At 30.7% G+C, this 25,231-nt stretch overlaps 3 protein-coding genes across 3 annotated transcripts; 2 read left to right on the forward strand and 1 right to left on the reverse strand.

Moving 5' to 3' along the window:
• Nucleotides 1-6,315: 6,315 nt before the first annotated feature.
• Nucleotides 6,316-7,596, reverse strand: LOC132945049 (general transcription factor II-I repeat domain-containing protein 2B-like). Its single transcript, XM_061014667.1, has one exon. The coding sequence runs from the start codon at nt 7,594-7,596 to the stop codon at nt 6,316-6,318; it is 1,281 nt and encodes a 426-aa protein (XP_060870650.1).
• A 5,358-nt stretch (nt 7,597-12,954) lies between these two features.
• LOC132945056 (zinc finger BED domain-containing protein 5-like) lies at nt 12,955-14,440 on the forward strand. The gene is made up of 3 exons (XM_061014681.1): nt 12,955-13,138; nt 13,251-13,690; nt 13,862-14,440. The coding sequence occupies exons 1-3, from the start codon at nt 12,955-12,957 to the stop codon at nt 14,438-14,440; spliced, it is 1,203 nt and encodes a 400-aa protein (XP_060870664.1).
• A 742-nt stretch (nt 14,441-15,182) lies between these two features.
• On the forward strand, nt 15,183-21,285 carry LOC132945066 (uncharacterized). The gene is made up of 9 exons (XM_061014692.1): nt 15,183-15,307; nt 19,048-19,244; nt 19,326-19,520; nt 19,594-19,662; nt 19,746-19,907; nt 20,218-20,376; nt 20,452-20,693; nt 20,758-20,917; nt 21,119-21,285. The coding sequence occupies exons 2-9, from the start codon at nt 19,064-19,066 to the stop codon at nt 21,283-21,285; spliced, it is 1,335 nt and encodes a 444-aa protein (XP_060870675.1). The 5' UTR covers nt 15,183-15,307; nt 19,048-19,063.
• The last annotated feature ends 3,946 nt before the right edge of the window (nt 21,286-25,231 follow it).

Consider the following 25,231-nt stretch of genomic DNA (forward strand, 5'->3'; position numbering starts at 1 on the left):
AACACAGTATTTTCACATTCTTCAGTATCATTTATTCCAACTTGTTCTATTTCAGTATAAATTATTCTAAGTATATTACATTCAAAGGAATTTGATTGGACATCTTAAAAAATGCATTTAAAAAATATTATTTATAGTTGAATTAATGCATAGTGCCATAGTCCATATTTCATAACATATTAAATAAACAGATTCAAATAATAATAACAAAATAAATACACTTAAAGTTTACAGCTAAGAATATTTATTATATTATATTATTAGGTAGGTATATGAATCTGGGCATGTAATGTTTGGTACTGTTGTATACTATACACAGTCCTGTAAAGTATTTGAGTAAAACTATTCAAATACTTTTTTAAGTATTGAATAACTTTTTAAATACTTCCAGCATGAAGTATTTTGAATGGTATTTTAAATACTTTTTGGTATTGAATACTTTGGTTTATTATTTCGAACATTTTATTTTTATTCGAATTAATTGGTTGGAAAAATATTATTGTCAACTACAATAATAGAATAATAGTTTTATTTATTATTCTGTATTTCTGTTTTCACCGAAGCCCGAAGGTTTCTGAAATGTATGAGCGATGAAAATTATGAATACATTATGTTATTAAAATGTAATAAACATTTATTTAATAAATATTAAATAAAATGATTATACACATACTACCTATGTGTCTATATTACAATAACTAGAAACGCACTTTAAAAGTACCTATTTGAAAAGTATTCCAAATACTTTTTCAAAGTATTTGATTAGTATTTGAAATACTATACAATTAAAGTATTTAAGTAGTATCTTAAAAACTTAAAAAAAAATGTATTTGAGTATTTACTCAAGTACTTTTTAAAAGTATTCTTTACAGGACTGACTATACACTACCAAGTATCAATACAGTATACCATATTATGGACACTTTATTTGTATACTTGTATTTTATAATTATTATTGATAATATATAAGTAAATACTTACTTCGTTGACATGTATGGCTTTTAACCGAATTCGGAATGAAGTTTTTGCAAGCAACACATATTTTTTCCTTTTTAAAGCAAATAAATATTATAAAAATGTAAACATTTTGATTTTTTTAAAAAATTATAAAAATACTTTTCAATAACTACTTACAACGACAACCATGATAAATATTTAATATAAATTATAATATCATAATACAACAAATATTTTAACTTTACTACAATAATAAATTGTACAATATTATGAACATTAATTAACAATTATTAACAAGATAAGGTAATAAAATTATAAATAAATTAACGAAAATTTTTATTAGATATTATTATTATACCAACAATAACCACACGGTGGGAAGTTGAAATAATTCAACTTTTGATAACAAGTGGTAACGTGGAATATCATGGTATCCAAATTACGGTTATGAAATTAACTATCCAATCATATCATTGGATATCGCACGGTCTACACGTTCAACACGGAACACGGTGTTAGTGGAATACCGCCTTCACACCGTATCAGTGGTCGTTCGATGATCGGATAATCGTTATCAAATCTTCATATCATCAAAACATAAACATTATGGATGTCAACAAAGATCAGTCGGAACCTAAGGCTCCGGACTATCTCGATTTGTACAACACAGTGACCGAATTGCGAGAGAAATTGCGCCTACTGGAAGCATCGGCGACTTCGAACAATCAACCGCCGACGTAGAACCTGCCAACGCCCGCCCCGACGACGTCAAATGTTCCGATATTGAACATGACACCGTCCGTTGACTACCGCATTCTGCCAGATGTCGGCACGTCAATTTGGACTTTTACCGGTCACGAGACGAGTGCTCAAGCTGACGACTGGATCAGCTCCGTCGATGGGTTGGCACAGGTGAACCAGTGGCCGTTAAGGTATCGACTCCAGTATGTACGTTCGCACGTGACCGAAGCCGCTCGTAGTTGGTTCCTACTAGAGGTATTCGAAGATTGGGACTATTTTGTGCAGAGATTCCGGAGGACGTTCGTGCGTACACTGCGTAAGGCAGATCTATGAAGGGATCTTGAAGCACGGATTCAGGCACTGGACGAACCCACGATTGACTATTATTACGTGAAAATCGGATTGTGCCGTTCATTAAGCCTGAGCTTCGCCGAAACGCGTGACTATATCCTCGAAGGACTTAGGTCGCAACATCAGGCAGATTGGGTGTCTATCAGGAGACAAGCCGACACTGACGAATTGTTGTCCGATCTACGTGACTGGGAGAGGCTGCGTGTCAAGCGCCAACAATTGTTCCAGTCCGCGACGACAAATCGGACTAAACAAGCCGCGACTTACGTAATCGCCGCCGTACCGCGTAACGCCGACAAACCAAGTGTAGCGCCTACGAATGTCCCGACGAGTCACAAAACTTCCGCTACGACGTCCGATGGCACTGAAGCCACGTCGACGATTAGTTGTTACAATTGTCGTGGGAGGGGACACATATCGCGTGACTGTCCGCGTCCACGTCGTCCGATGAAGTGTTCCGGGTGTGGTTCGGACCAACACCGTCGAAGTGGCTGTCCCGCACCAACTGTGGGTAAGTCCAATAATGGTGAATCCGGACAGGCGTATCAGGTCAATGCGGCACACGTCGTTATACGATCGAACCCATTTGAGAATTCCGTCTCGTTGAACAACGTCCAGCTCTCAGGTTTGATCGATACCGGCTGTTCAGCTGTATTAGAACGCCAATCCGCCGCGACAAAGTGTGGCTTAACAGTACTGCCTCGGATGATTCCGCTTCTCACCGTAGGCAGCGTGAGCCAATCTAGTACCAGTGCGGTTGGCGAGGCACAAGTGAACGTGACAATCGATGGTGTGTCCGCCGAAAATCATGATTTGAAAATCGTGGACGACAACTCGATCCCCGTGGATGTCCTGGTGGGACGCACCTGGTTGGAGCTCCCCCACGTTGGGTATTATAAACAAGGGAACGAACTAGTAATAGAAACAAACTGTCATCTCGAGGGTACAGTGTTGACCGACGAAACGTGTTGTGGCGACGCACAAGTGTTGGCGGTGGAGTGCGAAAACGAACAATTCCCCGTGGTCCCGCGATGATCTTCAACGACGAAGTGAACATTGATCCTGGAGTGGACGCCGACGGACGAAAAATGTTGTTGTCTCTTCTCAACCGTTACCGCCACGCCTTTGCGAAGTCGATCAGAGAATTAGGCTGCACGAATCTACTTACTATGGATATCGTTGAAGCAGACAATAGCGTTCCCGTCCGAATGAAAACCTATAAAACGTCGCCGACCGACCGACGTAAGATAGCCGAAATACTTGAAGAATGGAAACAAGCAGGCATTGTTTCTGATTCCGCCTCGCCTTACGCCAGTCCGGTCTTGTTGGTCGACAAGGCCAATGGTGAAAGAAGACTGTGCGTCGACTATCGAAAATTAAATCAACAAACTGTGACACAACCTTTTCCAATGCCCGACATCGACTCACAACTAAGTGAGCTGGCCAATGGACGAATATTTACGACGTTAGATTTGTCCAATGGTTTCCTACAAATTCCGCTTTCGGACAAAACGAAGGACAAAACCGCGTTCGTAACGGAACAAACAACTGCCAGGTTCGAGAGGATGCCTTTCGGGCTAAAAGGGGCCCCGGCGACCTTCCAAAGATTGATGTCTGTCGTGTTTAAAGACCTCAGGGAAGCTGGTAAGGTCCATACCTATTTCGACGACATTATTATTCCATCGAGAACTTGGAACGAAATGCTGGAAGACTTGGAATCGGTTCTGAGTGCCTTGGCGGACGCTAACCTCACGTTAAAGCCGTCCAAGTGTTCATTCGGTATGCGCATCTTAGACTACCTCAGATTCCGAATCACTGAAGGAGAAATACGACCGGGACGGAAGGTCGACGCGCTAGACAATTTTCCACGGCCCCGGGACGCGCACGAAGTGAGGAGGTTCCTAGGACTCGCCGGATATTTCCGACGATTTATCGTAAAATACGCCGAAATCGCAGAACCACTCACCCAACTTACGGGAAAGGACGTGCCTTACTGCTGGCAAGATGATCAACAGACGGCATTTGACACACTGAAGGACAAGCTGTGTACAGAACCAGTCGTCGCCATGTATAATCCCAACGCGGCAGTTACGGAAATGCATACCGACGCGAGCGCGAAAGCGTTGTCGGGGATACTGTTGCAAGGTGTGAGTGCTACCGACCTGAGAATGATTTACGCTGTGAGTAAGCGAGCTATGTCGGCCGAATCGAAATACCACTCGAGTCGACTCGAGCTCTACGCTATAATCTGGTCCTTGAACCGGCTACGACATTATTTGCTGGGGATACGATTTACGGTCATTACCGATTGCCAAGCTCTGGTGTACTAAAACATACACAAAACAACGAAACCCCAGATTGCTCGATGGTACGAAATAGTACAGGAATTAGACTTTGAAATTAAATACCGACCGGGGACGCGTATGTCGCACGTCGACGCCCTTAGCCGTGTGGTATACGATAGAGCGGAACCAGATGACTCGGTTGACGTCGAAATTTCGAACAGAGTCGAAGTGTACTTGACCATGACAAAACATGAAGCTGTACGGTTACTTCAAGCCACGGATGAAGGCACGCGCCGGATAATCGATCTTCTGAACGGAGAACCTGCGCAGAACAACAACGAGGCAACTGGCTACCAGGTAACCGAGGGAGTGTTATATAAGGTCCACCGTGGTCGGCCGTTACTCGTTGTGCCAAAATCCATGCGCAAGGGCGTGGTTATTGCAGCGCACGACTACGGTGGGCATTTTGCCGTCGATCGTACCGTTGCACGTATAACCGACGATTATTGGTTCTCCGGAATGAAGCGCTATGTAAAACAACACATAGCCATGTGTGTGGATTGTCTCACAAACTAGAAGCCCGCAGGACCAAAACCTGGATTTCTGCACCCAATACCGCCTGGGAGACGACCTTTTCAGACCATACACCTGGATCACCTCGGGCCATTCGAAACAACGACAGCAAAAAACAAGTATTTACTCGTGTTGGTGGACAATCTAACGAAATATACGATGTTATATCCGTGCAAGACGACCAACGCCGCCGCCAGTGGCGTATTTTTTGGGGGGGGGGGGGGTGTCCTCCATGTCTGGACACCCCCCGACTTTTTTTAAAAAAAAGTCCTAATATATGGGACATTGGTGTTATCATTTATTTTATAGTATACTTTTTTTTATTTTTATAAAATAAATAAAATTTTTATATAAACGGCAACTGAAATTAATTTGATTAGATTCGATGCCACAGAGACTTATCTAAAATTTCACCGGGTCATTACGAATTACGCTAATAAAAATTAAAAATACTCGCAGGCCGCAGCGAAAATACAACGAAAATATTGTGACCGCATGTAGTATATTATTTTAATCTAGTTTACAGTTTATAAGTTTGGAGAATTTCATTATTAATAATACCGTTGACTATAAATACCTTCTAGTATATAGTTAGCTAGTACTATATATATAATATAGCCGATACTCTATAGTGCAGGGGTCGGCAATTAATTTATATGGCGGGCCAGATATTTAAAAAAAAAAAATTTCGAGGGCCAAAAAAATCTTAAACATAATTTTCTCATTAATGTATTTATTTTTGTATTAAAATCACATTTTTAGACACAGTATTTAATATTTAATTATTTATTAAGTAATAATACATTCATACTAATAATAACAAAATTAAATGAGAAAAATGACATTTTTTTTCTTGGGCTAATTTTTTAAAATCTGGTACTCTTGGAGAACAACTGATGCGTAAAGTGTTTTCAAGGTGGTGATCTGTTAATCTTGAACGGTATCGGTTTTTTAAAAACGTCATTTTTGAAAACGAAGTTTCACATACATAAGTGGAGCCAAACATAGTAGCTAATTTTATGGCAAGGGTTTTACAGTTCATGTATTTATCCAAGACATGTTTTATCCAAAAATCTTCAGTAGACGAAGTCTTATTCATTTGCAATGAGATATCTTCTTGCAAATCAATAATTTCCATTTGAAGTGAAGATTTTGGAAGCCTGAATAATTTTGTAGCAACGTCAATCCATTCTCCAGTCGGAGAAACTTCAAACGTATTTTTTAAAAATTGAGACAGTTTTCCAATTTCTGCAAAGTCTTTGAATCTCTTACCAAATTCTTCACCAAGGTCCAACAAAAAACTTAAAAACATACTGCAGTCTATGTCGGAATTCTTTTTATATTCAAGGATTGTTGGAAAATGAATAAAATCTTGATTTTTTATATCTTCTTCAAAGATTTCAAGTTTTCATCGGAAAGCAGATACACTTGATATCAGATCACAAATTAACTTGTTATGCCCTTGTAACTCAATATTAAGTACATTTAAATATGTAAGAATGTCTTTTAAAAATGCCACAGATAGCATATTGCTCTCGTTTGCTAAGAATTTATGATACTGCTTTGATTCTTGTGAATCCAAGTTTACCAAAAACGTGATTACTTCTTCTTTTATACTCAAAAAACGTTCGATCACTTTGCCTTTACTTAACCAACGGATATTGTTATGTTGAAGTAAATCCAAATACACTGAATCACATTCAAATAAAAAATCTTTAAACTGCCTGTGCTGAAGAGCAGATCGGGACATCAAAAAATTAATCAACTTGATCATTGTGTCCATTACTTCCTTCAGCGTTGTACTAAGTTTGCCACACAGGGATGTTTGATGAATTATACATTGATATGAAAGTATTTCAGCATTCTTATCCTTGATTCTATTAACAAATCCTTTTTCTTTACCAATCATTGCTGGGGCGCCATCGGTTGAAATAGACACAATTTTATCATAACTAATATTTGATTTAGTCATGAAGTCGTCAAAAGTTTTAAACAAATCTTCTCCACGAGTCTTGCATTTCAATGGCAATAATGCTAACAACTCATCTCTAAACACTTTACTTTCAGCGTCTAAAAAGCGCACGAAAATTGACATCTGCTCAGAATCAACAATATCACATGACTCATCAATTGCAATAGCGTAGCAAGGAGCCATCTGTAAAATGTGAATTAAATTATTTTTGTTGTCATCGGCCAATAGTTCTGTTCTTCTTGTATTGCTTCTTGCTGATAGAGGAATATTTTGAATAGCATTAATTATGTCCTTTTTCTCTTCAAAAAGTGCAGTGGCTACTTCCAACATACACTCTTTTACAATTTCTGAGTCTGTAAATGGCTTTTGGTGCTTATTTAACGTCCAGCAAACACGCAATGCTGCTTCTATTGACTTTTCTTGCCCACTCATACTTTTTACTAACATAGTCGTACTATTTTTATAAGACAAGAGATACGCTTGGAGCTTATCTTTACGCGCTGCACTGTCAAGAGGAAATTTTTTTTCAAAATCTTTATGCATTGTATCATAATGACGCTTTAAATTAGCACATTTAACGACAGCAACTGTACTGTTGCATATGAGACAAACTGGAACGGCTCCAGCTCTTACTGGAAGTGTAAAAAAATATTGTTCGGTCCACTCAGCCAGGAACTTTCTGTTTTCATTGTCAACTTTACGTTTTTTGGAAAACATACTCGATTGCACACGAATAATATTTATAAATTAATAAGTTTTAACACTACGGACGCGACGGACTACGAACGACAAACGCAACGCAACGATTAAATTTAACTAAATAATATTATTAAGTGTTTCAAGAAGTAGGTTCAATGTATGGTGTTCTGTTATCGTGACTATTATTATAAACAGCTTTATACGATGAACGCTATCGTAATTTCCTAATAAATCATAAAAATAGATCGCCTCTGAAATCACACACACACACACGCGAATGCAAGCGACTCGGCCCGCAGCCGTGACTGCGGCATGTTCAACAACAACACAGATAATGATTAACCGTTATTATTGTCTCAGCGCCTCATGAAATCGATTTCAATTTTAGTTTAATTTTTGTTATGAGGGGTGGGGGGAGTGATGCATAGGATATATAGGAAAATTAAGAAAATTTTTGGCAGTCCATATTTTTTCCTTCCGCGGGCCGCCTATTGCCGACCCCTGCTATAGTGTTTATAATCAATTATTATACTAATACTATTATACATTTATACTATAATTGTATTATGTGTCAATTTGGGTACCCGCCGTTTTTCCCGAATCGAAATTCCCGAATGAACTTTTTCCCGAATGTCGTTTTATCCGAAAATCCGAAAACCCGAAACCTTTTTTCCCGAACGACTTTTTCCCGACGGTTATTGTTCCCGAAATAAAAATTTTTAAAAATTTAAAAATGTTGTTATAACTGTGAGCTGTAATGACTAGGTATGTATTTTCTATACATTATAACTAAAATACAGCTGTTGCTATACATTCTAATCTTTTCTAATCTTTTCTAATCTTTTTTTTCTCCGTGCGATAAACGGGCACATGTAGAATCGCATGTTTGCCATTATTGCACTTTACCGTCGCTGATTTATATTTTACACCGATATTATTATTATTATTATCGTTTGTATCTTTTATCTATGGTATACAAGTAAAACGTAATCGTTGTAATCGTAAAGCCGCGTTATTCGAGTGCTATCGACCGTCGTTATACTTTCCAGTGCATTTTATTGTAAATAATATAAGATTATATACTTAGCAAAATCATTTTAATTTTATTATAATCTATCACCATGGCTGAAATTAAAATTTTGAGTGAAACAAAATTAATTTGTGGAGGTTTTATTTATGTGCGTTCTAAATTACCAGTCAACGGTAAAACATACTGGGAATGTCAAAAGTTACGTAAAAAAGAGTGCAAAGCAAGAGTTATTACTGCGTTCAATATTTTTGAAAATAAAAATTATTTTGTACGAGAATCAACGTTGGACGATCACGACCATGTTCCCAACCAAGAAGAGTGTGAAGCAGAGATCATCAAATATTCTTTGAAGCGGAAAGCTGAGGACCAACCACAACTACCACCTGCTCAAATATTACGTACAGAGATGGCTGGCTTATCTGACGGGGTTCTCAGCTAACTACCTAACCGTGATAATTTAAAAAAATCAATGCGTAAAGTCCGGATGTATTTATTTTTTTCAAATTTCCACGAATCCAATTAAATTTTTATGTATTTTACACATACCTAAGGAAAAATTTGCCGCCCAATCCAAAAACACTTAATGACTTTGGTACTCTTCCCGATCGGTATCAAAAGACGCTTACGGGTGAACATTTTTTAATTTACGATTCACTTGATGATGATTCCGTCAATGAAGGTAGAGTCGTTGTGTTCTCGACTCGGAGAAATTTAGAATTATTGGCCCGGAGTGATTGCTGGTTTTTAGACGGGACTTTTAAGGTTTGATGGATTTTATTATATTTATTAGTTTATTACCTAGGTATATGTCTATGATGTGTTAATCAGTGGTGTATTGGTACGGGTACGCCGGTATACGTCGTATACGTCGCGAGCGTCGCGGCGAACAACGGTGTCCGGGTGTCATGACGCGGCGTTTAACAAAAATGTCTCTTGAGATTTTTAATATTTGAAAAATTAAACGTTTTATTGAAATTCTGATACTTGCGTCGTCTTTAACACATAAAATCACACATTGCTACGTAAATTAAATTTCAAAAATAAAATTTTTAGGTGGGTAAATCGTTGTGTGAAGCGAGCAACTTTTACACGTATGAGATAGGCAATTCCGACGAGTAAGGCCCAATGACGTCACGCGGCTATTCTTCATTTCTTAATATCTCTTAATTATCTCTTATTTATTTATCTATTGAAGTAGGCATTGAATGTAATTATATAACAGTAGTATATATATGTATGTTCTGGGACACTTCATATTATATCAATAAAAGATCACAAAGAAAACAATGTGCAAAAAGATCAGAAAATCTAAATACAATAATAATTAAAATATTTTTTAATATAATTGTTCTATTTAAAATAAAAATCTAAATGCAAAAATGTATTAAAAAGAAATTGAAAAAATTAATTTAAAAATTAAAAATATAATAAATAATAAAATAATGGAAACAACTATCAATGATTTTAATAAATTACGAAAAAATGAAATGCAAAACGAAATAGAAAACTCAATATTAAATAATGAAATCTTTGTTAAGTTTTGTAAATATGAATACTATAATACTAATAATAAAAATATTAAAATTAAAATTATGAAATATAATCTAAATAAAATTCCAATTAAAGGAAATATTTTAATTGTCGATCATGGACACAATATTTCTGGAAATGGAAAACCTTATGCTTCTAAAATACTAGAATCGCCAACATGGCTTGAAATTTGTAAAATAGCTAATGATTTAATAAATACAACCGGTACTTATTTTTTCAAATATCTCCATGATATTTGTGTTGTTCAAAATTTCGGAAATATTAAAATATGTTGTCTTAGCATGGGAGGTACAGATTCCGATCACAAAATGCTTAGAATATAATAATATAATTAATTAAATTTTTTAATAGAATTGTTCTATTAAAAAAATATTTGATATTTAACGTTAAAATCCAAAAATCTTTGAAAACGATTTAACACTATGATACTATGAGGGGGACTTATAAAGAATTAAAAACAAAAATGTTTGATGTAAAAATAAACATTCCAACATAAATAGCAACGGAGTTATACTTAAATTAAAAATATGAAGCGGGGGGTAAACTTTTAATATGTAGTGTAGATATGCATATAAAACATATCTGTGTTGATCCGCCTTGATTTTATAAAATATTAAATGAAATATAGGACTTGTAATATTTAACTTTGTATAATTATACGAACTCATTATTAATAAAAAAATGCAAAAAATTTGCAAAATATCTGTGTTGTACAGACATCCAGAATGGTGGCCACCTCTCACTTTTTTTTATTTTTTTATTTTTTATTTTTTTAACTGGCCCAGATAGCATTTTCGTAATGATAATATCTAATTATTATCATATCTTCATTATAAAAATAATATTATCAAATAAATATCAATACAATTTCAAATAATTATTTTGTAACATAATATTATAAAAAATTGAATAATATGACATCATAAACGAAATGATAAATTGATAATCTGAATTAATTGTCATTATGTTATTAAAAACGAATTATCTAAAATATATTTTGGATATTATAATATTATGATATTATAACAGAAATAATAATATTTTAGTCTGAAAATGTGTTTAATATATTATCAAAACCGAAATACCTAAATTATATTTTGAAATTATTAATATTATGATATCATAATTGAAATAATAAACTACAATTCTTAAAAAATGATTATTTTGCTATAAAAAATAAAATGTCTAAATCATATTCTGAATTTATTAATATTATGATATAATAATTGAAATAATAAAATATTATTCTGAACAAATAATTTTTATGTTAATATTATAAAACAAAAATAATTATAATATAAAATATGATTTTTAATTGTACCTGAATTATATCCCTGCAGATAGCAATAATAAGATGATATTTTATTTAGATGCGTATTTATGGGTATTACGCCCTAACTCCTAATAGCCTTTCTCTACCCAGGATAAATACTATTATACCAACGCATAATATCCAGAATATTGATCCAGCTATATCTAATATTATAATTATCTTATAGTTTTTCGTTTTTCTATTATATATAATATAATTTTATTATAATACAATTATATTTCAATACTTGTGAAAACTCCATCATAATCTGTCCATCTGTTTCGAAACCTTTCTGGACAGACACATGACAAACGATAGCCGAGTATTGCGTGTAGTGCGTTATGCATTTGTAAGACGCGGAGACAACAAATGCACGTGAAGCGTCCTCTAAACTTTAAATAGCATAGGTACCTTGTTCCTTGTAGTATATTTGCATTTTTTGAGTTTTTAAGATCATTAACAACCAAACCATACATAATAGATATATTATTTATTATCTATGATCCTATCCCTTTAGCCATTACCTAAATTATATACATATTAGTGGAGAGTAGGTTAATGTTAGTTATTGGAGTATAATATGTACTTATTATATAATTAATATAATTAATAATATTATATATTATAACATATTAACATGTATACCTATATGCGATTGCAATTGCAATGTACCTACTATGTGTTATTATATATTAATATTATGTTATTATGTATATTATTTATTTATAAGGTAGCACAGTATATAATATATATGTATACCACTGCACCTGCTATTACTCCAATGATAATAATATACCTAAATATATTACAATATAATATTGTTATTTAACCGTTATCACGGTCACCAGTTCGACACAGGGCTAGGATCCACGATGTTTATAATATATCTACAACAGTACAGTAAGTACCTACTGTAGTACTGTATATATATAATATACGTATTTCTATATTGCTTAATACCAATAATACCTTTAGTAAAACACAGAGCATATATTATATGCCACATTGCCACATAATATAATATATTATAGCATAGTAATATTACGGGTGTTATATCATAATCATGACAATTTATTTTGTCATCGATGTTATAGATCAGGGGTTTTCAACCTGTGCGTCGCGGCTCCCAGGGGCGTCGCCGGTTATTATCAAGGGAGCCGCGTTCGCAATAGAAACTAAAAATAAAATTTCGGCGCACCAATACATATTACATGTTGCATGTGTGAGATAACCGTCGATAACCGTGTTTGCGATATCGAGTAATAGCATATTTCGATTACTATTTACAATTAGGTAGGTACTTAATGATTTGCCTCTAATATAATCTATCAGTTGTAAAACGCACACCGCTGTCGCCTGTCTGTTTTGTATTCAGTGTGTTATATGCGCTACGGCTACGTATATCGACCGATATTTATTACGATCTTTTTTTGTTCTGTGTTATTTGTTGTGTATTTTTTCTGTAATAATAGTAGTTATAACTATGGATAAGTTTTTGAATTCTAGTAGAAAACGTGATAATCCAGAAGTAATTTCAAATATTGAAAAGAAACAAAAAATCAGAAAATATGATGATAGTTATTTGAATTTCGGATTTACTAGCACTGTTGTTGCAAACGTAGAACATCCCCAGTGTGTTGTTTGTTTGAAAGTAATGGCTGTAGAAAGTATGCTTCCAAATAAAATGAAAACTAATAGGAAATGACTTCGCCATTCAACTGGATGAAGCAACTGACAGCCATAATGATGCCCATCTTATTTGTTATGTAAGGTTCGTAGTAAATGACGTGTTTCATGAAGATTTACTATTTTGTAAAACTATTGTTGGTGAAACAAAAGCAGCAGATTTATTTAATATATTAGATTCTTTCATAATTGAAAACAACATTGTTTGGGACAGATGTTTTGGTGTTTGCACCGATGGAGCTCGCTCTATGGCAGGTTGTTATAATGGTTTACAAGCACTCGTTAAAAAAAAAGCCCCTAACGCTGTATGGACGCACTGTATTATTCACAGAGAAGCTCTCGCTTCAAAAATTATTAGTCCAAGTCTTAATGAAGTCTTGCTGTCTGTTATTGAAATAGTTAATTTCATCAAAACTCGACCTATAAAGTCCCGGTGTTTTAAAAAAATGTGTGAAGACATGGGAGCTGAGCATACCTCACTTTTGTATTATTGCAACTCCCGTTGGCTTTCACGAGAAAACGTGTTGAAAAGAGTATTTGAACTTCGAAAAGAACTACATTGTTTTCTTCTTGAACAAAAAAAATATTTTGAAAAATTTGAAAATGAAGTCTTTTTAATAAAATTATCATACTTATGTGATATTTTTGAAAAACTCAATGTATTAAATGTATCTTTACAAGGTAATGAGACCCACATTTTGCAGTTAACTAAAAAAATTACTTCTTTTAAAAGAAAATTAGTCTTGTGGAAGAATAAAATGGATGAAGGTGCTTTAAATGACTGTTTTCCCACATTGTATATGTTCCTTCATGAAAATAATTTAAACTTGATAGAATCTATCAAATTAGTATTCATGGAACACTTATCACAACTTATTGTTCACTTCCAAAATTATTTTCCCGAGGACGATCAACAACGAAATTGGATTAAAGATCCTTTTACTACTGATCTACCGTCAGAATTAACAATTACTGAACAAGAACAACTGATAGACTTGTACTCAGATTCAGTATCAAAATCCAAATTTGTATCATTATCTTTACCAGAATTTTGGATAGCTATGAAGAAGCAATATCCGATCGTAGCCAATAAGGCTATCAGGACTTTAATTCCATTTGCTTCTTCATACTTATGTGAAACGGGTTTTTCGGCCTTAGCAGTTATCAAAAGTAAATACAGAGGAAAACTAAATACCGAAAAGGAAATGAGAATCGCACTATCAAAATTTACCCCACGATTTGATGATTTAATGCAACAAAAACAAGCACAGCCGTCCCATTAAAAATTAAAATTATTATTAATGTATTAATTTTTTAATTGTATGTAAAAAATAAATCTCAAAAAAATGTTTCCTATTATTAATACCTAATTACATGTTTATCATTAAATAAAGTTAGATTAAAATTATTATAAGTAATGTAAATTTGTTTATTTTAAATGTTCGTATGGGAGCCGTATATTTTATTTCAAAATCAAAAGGAGCCGTGGACCCAAAAAGGTTGACAACCACTGTTATAGATATTATAATACCTACTTCAAACAAAATATGTTTTTGATTTTGCCTTCTTTCTATTTTGTTTTGCTATTTGTGAATTTACGGCCAAGTAATCATATTATATTGAGGAACCCTCTCCCACTGGACAACCTCTGTTCAAAATTAAATTATTACTGCGCGTCTGCGCGGCGACCAGTTTTCGTCGGGCGGCGGTCAGACATAATAATATGGTCATATTATTATATAATATTATACTATATATATCATACTATATATTAGTAATCACGCTCGTCGCCCATCGGTAATCTATTATATCTATTATATCTAATAATTATTTATGCCGCGTCGTTCCGTACGATATTTTTGAATTATCTGGGTTTTTCCGACTGGCACATCGACGCAACACGATAACGATGTTGATACACGAAATTACTTGCCGTTTGGGAGAGGAGTGCAGTAGTGGCAGTACTCCCTCCACCAGTTCACCATACAATATACGACTTACTCTTCATAATTCCGTGGCGAACATCGATTTTTAAGTAATTTTAACCGCTGTCGGCACTCGCCACTCCGTATTCCGTACAGTAAGTTACTACTTATTGTTACCTTTCCGCTCGTGCTTACGTATTGACGACACATTTTACACTCTATTCGGTAAGTAAATATAATTATCATAATATTCATAATTAAGCTAGTAATTATAAGTATAATATATCTGTGGAAAGATGGCAGAAGCTGATATGTACATTTTACAAACTTCTTTCCAAAATATATTTTCAAATAATGACGTCATATCAGTTGCTACACACATAATAGAGACATATCATATTTTTCCACCACTTGAAATATACGATTTCTAAACTATTTAAATGATAATTAAAAAATTAACGAAATGTACATAATATCAGCTTCTACCATCATTCCACAGATATTATTATATTATAATATTATCATTATAAGTATATAGTTAAAGTACTGATAGAACATACAAATTAAAATATAATTAATATACATATTATTATTATTAAGTAAAAACAAAACGTCGTGTGGTCCGTGTACTCATTTTTACTAATAAATATACATACTTTCTACTATTTATCCTACTCTTCACTTTTGACTAAAATTCCAAATGTCTTGGGTCTGAGTTAATTTTAAGTATATTAGTTCTTTGGATATATATTACATACCTATATATGATATATTTAATATTATTTAGTCAGAACTATAATATATATAATTTAAGTGACTTATATATTATACCTATCGTATGTATGTTTTTATATTACAATAAAATTGTTTATTTATGATTGCTATAATTGGTATAAAATTTTAAATTATCCTCCCGCTATATAAAACTATATAGGTATATGTACCTAATAATTGTAAAATGATTTGTTTTTTTGATAAACTAATTAATCAAGTTAATTACCCACTTTATTTATTAGTTATAGTACAATTTATGTCTGGTGACATGCTCACACATAAGTAGCATCGAAAATATACTAAACAGCTTATCATATAATTACAACATTTACATAGTAAATCAACGCTAATATAAAATGTATTAAATGTAAGGGATGGAATTAAAGTATCATCAAACATTTTTAAGAATATAATTTAAATTATTGTGTATTTTGAATTCTTAATCAAGTTGATTTACTATTCATATTTACTATCATCTATTTAGTCTACCTTAAATTAGTGAAAATATATAATAGTATAGTTTAAACACAAAAACATCAAAACATACTTTTGATTTTTATTGTAATAATAATAAGTAGCTTAAGTATTTAAATTATTTTATTAAATTATATGATATTGATTACAATGGTACCTAGCTAATTAATAAAATTAAATTTTATACCAATCCTATTATATAGTATATTATGTCGTACAAAAAACAGTCGAATCTAAGTAGCCGAACTAAGAGAAGAAGAGTTGAAGATGAACTCAGAAATATAGTTTCATTTATTTCAGACCCCATGATTGATCATGTTATGCCACAATCCAATTCATCAAAAATCAATTTTGTCCCAGGAGTAAACTCAAATTCGAATGTATTTGTATCTACTTCTAATATTTCTGATGAAAATGTTAATTTTACACCTCCACAAAGAAGTTCAAATGAATCAATTCTTCAAGATTATTTAAATAATGAAGCTTTAGATAATTTATCAGAAATTAGTATTAATAGTAATAGTGAAAGCGAGTCTTCATCAGATGAACACAATAATGACTGTACATCAAATAATTATAAATATGGTAAAACATCCATTTTTGTATCGTTATTAGCTGAATGGGCTGTCAATTGTAAAATAACACAGAGTGCTCTTAATAGTTTACTTGTTGTTTTGAGACAACACACCTGTTTTGAATACTTACCTAAAGATTCTAGAACAATCTTACAAACTCAAGCATTAGACACCTCAAATTTTCATATCGTAGAACCTGGTAATTATTATCATTTTGGTTTAGCTAATGCTATTCAACAACATTTTCCATCTAGTTTTCAAAATGATACTTCAGTTATTAAAATAGTAGCAGGTGTAGATGGTCTACCATTATTTAAATCAACGGCAGAAGAATTTTGGCCAATACTTGCCTATATTCGACCAAATAGTAATAATGTCTTTCCAATAGGAATATATTGTGGGAATAGAAAACCTTATGACAGCAATGCATTTTTAAAATATTTTGTAGACGACATAAATGAATTACATAACAGTGGTATTAAGATAAATGGAAAACAATTTAAAGTTGTAATAGATGTTCTATGTTGTGATGCCCCGGCTAAGTCTTTTTTACTGCAAACCAAAGGCCACACCGGTTTCTCTTCTTGCTCAAGGTGTGAACATGAAGGTAAATATTTATTGAATCGGATAACTTTTCCACACACATCAGGTAATCAACCCTCTAAGAGAACACATCAAAATTATATTTCCCGATCTGACGAAGAATATCATATTGGAAATACTTCCATTTTAGTTACTGTACCATATTTTGATGTTGTTTCTGATTTTTCTATGGATTATCAACATTTAGTTTGCTTAGGAGTTGTTCGAAAAATTATTTATTTATGGATGAAAGGTCCATTGACTGTTCGTTATCCATCTTGGAAAATAGAAGAAATATCAAAAACACTAGTAGGCTTAAGAAAAAACATACCTTGTGAAATAAATAGAAAACCTCGAAGCTTAGCTTTAATAAAAAATTGGAAAGCTACTGAGTTTAGGACATTTTTATTGTATTTGGGTTCCTCTGCAACCAAATCGATCATATCAAAGGAACATTGGAAAAACTTTTTTGACTTAAGTTTAGGTATGATCATATTATTAAGCCCTGACTATGGACATTATATTAATATTGCAAGGAAATTATTGGATAACTTTATTAAACAATTTGAAATACTGTATGGAAGTCATCTCATATCACATAATGTTCATGGATTAAGCCATATTTGCGATGATTATATTAAATTTGGTCCACTGGATAATTGCTCTACGTTTCCTTTTGAAAACTACATGAGTACTTTAAAAAATTTGATAAGAAAACCAGACAAGCCGCTTATCCAAGTGGTTAAGAGATGTAATGAAATAAATTTGTTAAAACCCCATTTTCAAAATGAAACACCTGCAGCTTTCTATTTTTCTGGATCTCATAAAAATGGACCACTTACAGAAAATATACAAGGATCCCAGTTCACCACATTAAAAATGAAACAGTTTACAATTAAAACAAATATAGAAGCCGACTGTTTCCTACTAACACACAATAAAATTTTGGTTAAAGTTTTCAATATTGTTAAAGAAAAAAATGACACAGTGTATTTAATTTGTAAAAAATTTCAAAACAACAATATTTTATTTGATAAACCAATTGTATCTTCTGAGTTAGATATATATACTGTGAATACATTAAGCAACAAATTTTATTGTTACTCAATTAATGAGATTAAAAATAAAATGATAGTTTTTCTTTCTGGTGATCAATTTGTAGCTTTACCATTACTACATACTTCTTGTAAGTAATATATAATTATAAATTTTATGTACAAAATAATTTTATATACTTAGGATTATAAAAGAGTTAAAATAATTAAATAATATTTTTTAAGTTGTAACTTGTAGGGAGTATAATATGTATTATTTTTAAACTATAATTTGATATAAACAATGTTTATTATAATAATATATGTAGTCCAACAATTATTTATTTTTCATCAGTGTTATATTAATTTTGAAAATAAAATAAGATAATTGTTTAAAAATCAGTTTGCTTCAATAGTGATTGTCACTTTTTGTCAGTTGTTAAATAAAATTAAATAGGTACATAATATATATAATTAATATTCTTCTTATTGTCAATTTTTAACTATTTTATTATTGTTATTCCAGTAAAATATTTTAAAATATGTGGTCAATAATAGAATTTGTGGATGAAAAAACAGTGGAAGCTGTACCAAATTATTGGTTTAAGAACCAGAAATGTGCTTGGCCAAAAAAGAACGTAAAAAAAATGATTCAAAACAGAGTTTACCCTAATGTGTTAGATTTTAATTTTCATGCTGCACGCAAAATAGGGAAAGACATTGGTATGTGTATTATATTGAAATAATATGCTATTCTGCATTACTACAAGATGTATTTTTATTAAAATTAGTATTTATTTATAGAAAGTTATAGTATTGCTTCACAAAAAGCTATGAAGGCCTTATACACATCAGATTTGTCCACCAATGAGTCTTCATCTCAAATAAATGAGTTTGAAAATACATGTACCAACAATAAAACAAAAAGAAAAATTATATTAAAAGGTAAAAAAACTGAAAATCCTTTGTTATGGAGTCCTGCATCTTGTGATCTTTCAAGTAAATCTTATAATTATTGCTAACACTTTAAGCATGACTTAATATCTGTTTTTGTTTTATAATTTATTATTAGATGATGAAATTGATGATCGTGATGCAGATCCGAATTATAGTCCACGTCACATAGAAAATATTAGTCATGGTAAGTAGAACTAATATTATACTAATAATAATTCGTATATCATTGTATTATATAATGGTTTTAAATGTTGAAATATTTTGTAGAAACTTCAACCGAAATCATTGCTGCAGAAGAGATTAATATTTCAAATTCTTGTCCTGTCACATCTTTAAATGTAAAAAAACGTTTGGCGTTTGATATTCCTGACCGCCATTGTTCTCTGAGTCCAAGTGTGTTTAGTGGTGTCAAGAAATTAAAAAATATTGGTAAGTTATGGTATTATTGAAAATCTACTGAAATAAAATTAAAAATAAATAAGTTCTAAATAAAGAGAAGACTGAAGAGTTTAGACTGTGTTCTAGTTAAAGTATTGAATAGATAATAGCGTTTACAAAGATCATTATAATACGATGAGTAATTTGTCATGAAAATATCTATAATATCATTTAAAAAAACATAATTATCTGTGATAAATAAAAATAATTTTAGATCACCCACACAACAGTTATATCCACACACACATATATATTATATATACATACAGTCATAACTTGTAAGTATATTTTTCTTCATTAGGTCCAGATACAAGAGTCATATCTTCAAATAAATTGGTTGGACACAATAAGTCTTCAGAAATAGTTCATACAACATCGTCGCCATTCAAAGTAACATGGAACCAATCTATAGAGGAGTCATCAGCTGATACAAATACTTCAGTTAATAATTCTGTACTAGGTAACTATTTATATTAATTTTGAATTTTCTATTCAAATAGGTCAAATTATTATCAGTATATTAATAAAATTTCAGATTATCTACAAAAAATGTACCGAACCGTTTGCAATATTAAGTACGATCTGAATTTGGTGGCTGATAAAGTTAATAATATTGAGGGCATGCTGTTCAACGATTTCAAGAGAGAAGATCAAAGTAAAAGAAATTTTGACGATACGTTTCAAACAGAATTCAATAATCTTTTGCCTCTTGAAACCGAGGAAAACTTGCAGACGTTTGAAATTAAGCTTTTAAATAAAGAGTTTAGAGCTAAAATGGTAATTTATTTTAATTTTTAACTACATAAACATATTAAAATGTTTAATTTAAATTTTTTTGGAGGTTGAAGAAATTAAACGGTATTCCCGAAATACATTACCGAGCACTGTGCGTGCAATTATGCGCATTATTTTCAAAGATAGACTTCTAGAAGAATATAGCTATAAAGGAATAGGAAATAAAAAAGTGTTTTACACACTAGCAACATGTTCTATTATATTTGGTAAGTTTGATTAGTTATAATATTATATTATGATTTTGTTTTTTATCATCATAGGTATAATAAATTTATCACAGACTCATATAATACTACTATATACATCTCTTTACGTACATTATATTATCTGTTGATTATTAATTAGATAAAGAACTCGCTATAATATATTATTGTAAATAATTTTATTAAATTTTTATTTGATAACAGAGGCAATCAAAAAAATGAAAAAATTCACCAAGTTTGATGCTATAGATGTTGAAAATCCTCTAAAAATATTTATAGCTGGTGCCAAATTCAGAGACTCTACTCGCAAAAATAATCAAAATCAAGAAGCTGATCCATTAGATAATGCATCGGCTTCGGCTAATACATAAATTAAATATATATTTTTATATTATATATATTTTAATATTTTTTAATGTATAAAATGAAAGTTAAGATAACATACCTAAAGGAATTATCAGTCAGTATCATTAATCATTATAAATAGCAATAATATGTATAGTGTTGACATAACTACCTATTAGTAATCATTAAAGATTTTTCAATTTTTTTTTTTTAAAATTCGTTAATTATTATTATTAAAAGCAAATTGTATGATTTGAATTTTGTTAATTATATTTTTTAACATTTAATATTGTAATTTCATGGATACAATAAATATATATAATATTTGTCGACATAACTACCTATTAGTAATCAGTAAGATTTTTCAATTTTTTTTTTTTAAATTCATTAATTATTATTATTAAAAGCAAATTGTATGATTTGAATTTTATTAATTATATTTTTTAACATTTAATATTGTAATTTCATGGATACAATAAATATATATAATATTTGTCGACATAACTACCTATTAGTAATCATTAAAGATTTTTCAATTTTTTTTTTTTTAAATTCATTAATTATTATTATTAAAAGCAAATTGTATGATTTGAATTTTATTAATTATATTTTTTAACATTTAATATTGTAATTTCATGGATACAATAAATATATATAATATTTGTCATTATGTTCATATTTTTATTACTTCTTACAGCTCCTCTAGTCCTCAGCTATTATGATTATTAATATTAAATATTATTAGTTATATAATATATTATAGTACTCGTAGGTCTGGCTAGCAATTCAATTATTTGATATATTTTTTACTGATATCTATATTGAACCATAATAAAGATCAAAAATAATATCAACTATTTATTAATATTAAAATAAATTATAATTTAAAATTACCATCAGAATTATATTAAAAAATAATAATCTTAAGAAATGTCTAAAATAATATCAAATTAATTTAAGATAAGGATCATCAAATAATAGTTAGAAAAATAACAATATAAAAATGATTATTTTATAATAACAAATTAATTTAAAATAAATGATGTTAATTTATGGTTGAAGGGTAACATTTTTAAAATGTATCAAAAAAATGTTCATATGACATTTAAAAAAAAATCATAAATTAACAATATAATTGTATCATTCATCTATCCTCAGACTAGTGGCCAAACAACAATATATAATTATTAAAATATCATCATTTTAATCAGAATGTGATGAAATCCTAATAATTATATAATCATATCATTAACAAATAAATAATATTTTGATGTCAATAAAATCTTTTTTTGCTATCTGGGGGTTGTCTGTACAACAGAGATATTTTTTTTACCTAAGCACTGTGACGTGGTGGGTTAGACAGGTATTTATTTGTAGAATTTAAAGTCAGAGGTGGACATTATATACGTCAGCCTTGGAACAAGACTGAGGTAGATACAAATCAAGGTGACAACGTAGGCCGCACCACGTGACAACCTACATTCGCATGTAAATCACCAATCGCCCGAAGCGCTACAATTGCCGGCTTTATAATGCCCCCCACCTAATTTCAAATCCTACTACGAGAACAAACACAGTAGGAACAAATCTGCTGCAGTCAGATTCGAACCTAATATGTTCAGTCTCAAAACACACGCCTTAACCCACCGCGCCACAATGCTTAGGCATGTAATGTATACTATGTAACACTATTTAAATAAAATTAAACTAGTATAATTATACCACGCTGTATACTTCACACTGTATACATCACACTGTATACTTCACATTGTATAGTAGTCAGCTGATAACATTCCACAACAGGATGTTAAAAAATAATCAGTCGAGTTACATATTATTATTAAAACTAGGTCATTACACTTTAATTATTATTATTCGAATCATGTAATTCCTCTTGTATTAATTTACGTAGTTTGTTTAGTGAAAGTTTAATTTCATTATAATATAAATATATTTTTTTTAACATCGAATTATTAAAACATACATATGAGTACATCAACGACTCGTTAACGTAAAAAAACGACTCGTTAACGTAAAAAAACGACTCGTTAACTCGTTATTTTTTAATAGAAATATTTCTATTAAAAAAAATTATGATATTTAAATAAATTTTTTATAATTTTCAATAAATTCTAAACATAAATGACCACATATAGGTGGATCATTATAGTATTGAAATTGGGAAACAGTACAAAAAAGATTATCTTTACCTAAATATTTTAAAAGTTCTTTTGGTGGCTCGCCAACTATATGACCAAATGGATCAAAATATATTTTAAATGTATTGTTTATTTTTTTCCATGCAACCCAATGAGAACCATTTTGAGTAGAATCATTTAAATTAAATACTCCACATTCATTTTCCCATGATGTTTTAGGTAATTCATTTAACATAAAACACCCTCTATAATTTTTTATTTTATTTCCAAAATAATTTATATCTATATTACTCAATGGATCAATTTTTACATTATTTTGTTTAATCCAAAACCGTGTATAAATACCTTCAAATTTTTCAATATTATTTCTAAATGTTGTTATTTCAAATTTATTCATTTTTTCAATTTTTTTTTCAATATTTTTTTTTTTTCAAGCCAGAACCTTGTGATCTAATTATTTTCATCTCTTTATTATGTCGAATTGTTTCTTCTTCCAATTTTTTTTTATGTTTAGCATCAGTTATTGTTGTATAAACTGCACTTGCACCTGCAGCCGCAGCACTTAAACCTTCAATCACAGGAATAGCTATTGGTAAAAATCCACCTTTTTTAATTTGAACATGTTTAAGTTCTAATCTTGATCTGGTATTATTTTTTTTAGCGTTTTTTAATTTTCTTATTTGTTCTGGCTCAAGAATAAATTTATGTTTTCCACTATCAATTTGATTATTTTCAATTAGAATTGATACATCTTTATTATTTTTATGAGCTTCCAATATTTTATTAAATTGTTTTTTATTTAAATTTAGATTCATTTTATAATACAAAAAAAATAAATTAAATTAAATTCATTCCAAATTGTCTTTTAACATTCATTACATTTGCTGTAAATTTGGCTGCAGTTTTTTCACCTATAGAACTATGAGGATCATAAAATCTTTCCATTGCTTTTTGTTCTAAAATTTTATCATCAATATGTCTTGTTTTAGTATCTTTATTATCTTTATAAAAATAATCATGTTCTCTCGCAGCTTCATCTAATTTGTTTATAGGTTTTTTATTTTTTTCTAACTTTGTTCCCGGTCCTAAATAATTATAACCAGGCCAATGTATTTGAGGTAAACTTGAACAATTCAAAAGAAAATTAACAATTCCTGAACCTGTAATAATTTTCTTTGGTAAACATGAAACATATGATGATAAATAATCTGCACCAATAATAGGTATATCAATTAATTTTTCCATTTCTCTAATACAAATATTAAGAATATCAAGTTTTTCATCATGGTAAATATTATTTCCTGTACTTTCTTCAATTGATATATAATGTATACGTTTAATTATTTTTTCTTTTGATATATTTTTCACATCATTTGGTAAACAAGTTACATATTTTAGTAAATATTCAATACCTTCAGGAGTATCAATATGGTTTTCCATAATTATTTTAAACAAATGAAGAATACCAAGTTTTTCGTTTTTAAAATTATTATTTCCAGCTCTTTCCTCTGCAGAAATAAACTGTAAATTATCTATCACTTGGTTTACATTACTAATATAACGATATTCAATACGATTTTCTGTGTATTTCTTTAAACCCTCCCCTATTTGATTATCTTCAGCTAATATTTCATTATTTTCTTTCTTTTCCATAATTTCATTATCATCATTATTTTCTTTCTTTTTATTAATTTTTTTATTATTTTTATTATTATCAGTAGTTTCTTTCTTTTTATTATCCGTAGTTTCTTCATCATTTTCATTCGTTTTAATTCCATTCATTTCTCTCCAAATGTTTTTAATCATATCATTA

The sequence above is a fragment of the Metopolophium dirhodum genome, chromosome 1 (genome assembly GCF_019925205.1).
Source record: "Metopolophium dirhodum isolate CAU chromosome 1, ASM1992520v1, whole genome shotgun sequence".
In the NCBI taxonomy this organism is placed as follows: domain Eukaryota; kingdom Metazoa; phylum Arthropoda; class Insecta; order Hemiptera; family Aphididae; genus Metopolophium; species Metopolophium dirhodum.

Excerpts from the sequence above, each read along its gene's own strand:
- LOC132945049 (XM_061014667.1), bottom strand. The coding sequence starts at position 7,596 with ATGTTTTCCAAAAAACGTAAAGTTGACAATGAAAACAGAAAGTTCCTG.
- LOC132945056 (XM_061014681.1), top strand. The coding sequence starts at position 12,955 with ATGGATAAGTTTTTGAATTCTAGTAGAAAACGTGATAATCCAGAAGTA. Across the intron at positions 13,139-13,250 it reads GAAAGTAATGGCTGTAGAAA|TAAATGACGTGTTTCATGAA; the intron begins GTATGCTTCCAA and ends TAAGGTTCGTAG. Across the intron at positions 13,691-13,861 it reads GAGAAAACGTGTTGAAAAGA|TTAACTAAAAAAATTACTTC; the intron begins GTATTTGAACTT and ends CACATTTTGCAG.
- LOC132945066 (XM_061014692.1), top strand. The coding sequence starts at position 19,064 with ATGTGGTCAATAATAGAATTTGTGGATGAAAAAACAGTGGAAGCTGTA. Across the intron at positions 19,663-19,745 it reads CATAGAAAATATTAGTCATG|AAACTTCAACCGAAATCATT; the intron begins GTAAGTAGAACT and ends AATATTTTGTAG. Across the intron at positions 20,694-20,757 it reads AAGAGTTTAGAGCTAAAATG|GTTGAAGAAATTAAACGGTA; the intron begins GTAATTTATTTT and ends ATTTTTTTGGAG.